Consider the following 1,271-nt stretch of genomic DNA (forward strand, 5'->3'; position numbering starts at 1 on the left):
CTCTTTGCGACAGTTACAAACTTGTTCAACGCCGGGACTGAGACGACATCCACCACTCTGAGATGGGGCCTTCTTCTTATGGCCAAATATCCAAAGATACAAGGTAAAGACTTTACTACCACGAAGACAATATGGATTGAAGAAATTAGAGGTTTATCTTGTTATAATGGTAATTCTATGAATAAAAGATCATTATTTTCATTCCATTCTATCTAAAAGAGCAGGTCCAAGAGGAGCTGAGGAAGGTGATAGGAGATCGTCAGGTCCAGGTAGCAGACAGAAGGAGTCTGCCCTTCACTGATGCTGTTATCCACGAGACTCAAAGACTGGCCAGCATCGTTCCCAATGCGCTTCCTCATAAAACCAGCAGAGACATCACATTTCAGGGTTACCAAATCAAGAAGGTCAGTCTTTAGAAAATGAATATGAATTAATAACAAGATAGGAAATCAAGCCAGTCATGCCCAACAGTTATAAAGATCAATACACATTTAATCATTCTAGAATTGAATAGAATGATTAAAAAACATTTTCTGTCTCTGGAAAACCTTTGGACATGAGACATCAGCGGTATCTTACTTTTGACAGGCTGAAATAATTAAATATGATTACAGCAATACACATACCACATGTGTAGAGTTTGCTGGCAAATTGTGTTATGGGTTTTCATTTGGGTTATTTATTTATTTTTCTTTCTCTGCATTTATTTTATTTTTTTTGTGGTGGGTTTATTATATTGTTACTTATATTTATATTGTTATTGTTAAGGCTACAAGTTCTGTTCTGCAGTATCAGCAGAAATATATGATCTCCGGACCATCAACAGTTCTAAACCATACTAATTGATTCTCCCCCCCCCTTTTCAATAGCTCTGTGGGTTATGCTGCTTACTCTGACTCTGCCCTGCCATCTTCTTAACCTTTCCACCCTCTCGTCCTTTTTCTCCCCTTGCTTAAGTTCTTTCATGTGGGGTGACAGTGGCGTTGGATACAGGAGTTTGCCTTGCAACCGGAGGGTTGTCAGTTCAAGCCTTGGCTCTGGCTTTTTGGTGTTGTTGTGTCGTTGGGTAGGACACTCACCTGCATTGTCTACTGATGGTGGTTAGAGGGCCTGGTAGTGCCAGTGTAAGGCAGCCTCGCCTTTGTCAGTGAGCCCCAGGGCAGCTGTGGCTACAATGTAGCTTGCCACCATCAGTGAGTGTGTGACTGAATTTATTGTCAAGCACTTTGGTCAAGTCCTCTGACTTGAAAAATGCTACATAAGTACAGGCC

The 1,271-nt window shown here is 41.1% G+C and overlaps 1 protein-coding gene across 1 annotated transcript in view; it reads left to right on the top strand.

The window, feature by feature from the left end:
• Nucleotides 1-1,271, top strand: part of LOC107095915 (cytochrome P450 2K1-like) — a 31,444-nt gene that overhangs the window by 6,586 nt on the left and 23,587 nt on the right. Inside the window, exons 4-5 of the mRNA XM_015392285.1 lie at nt 3-103; nt 220-404. Of these exons, the coding sequence (XP_015247771.1) occupies nt 3-103; nt 220-404 (286 nt within the window). The remainder of the gene's footprint in view (nt 1-2; nt 104-219; nt 405-1,271) is intronic.

This window comes from Cyprinodon variegatus, unplaced genomic scaffold (genome assembly GCF_000732505.1).
Source record: "Cyprinodon variegatus isolate N-32 unplaced genomic scaffold, C_variegatus-1.0 Scaffold584, whole genome shotgun sequence".
In the NCBI taxonomy this organism is placed as follows: domain Eukaryota; kingdom Metazoa; phylum Chordata; class Actinopteri; order Cyprinodontiformes; family Cyprinodontidae; genus Cyprinodon; species Cyprinodon variegatus.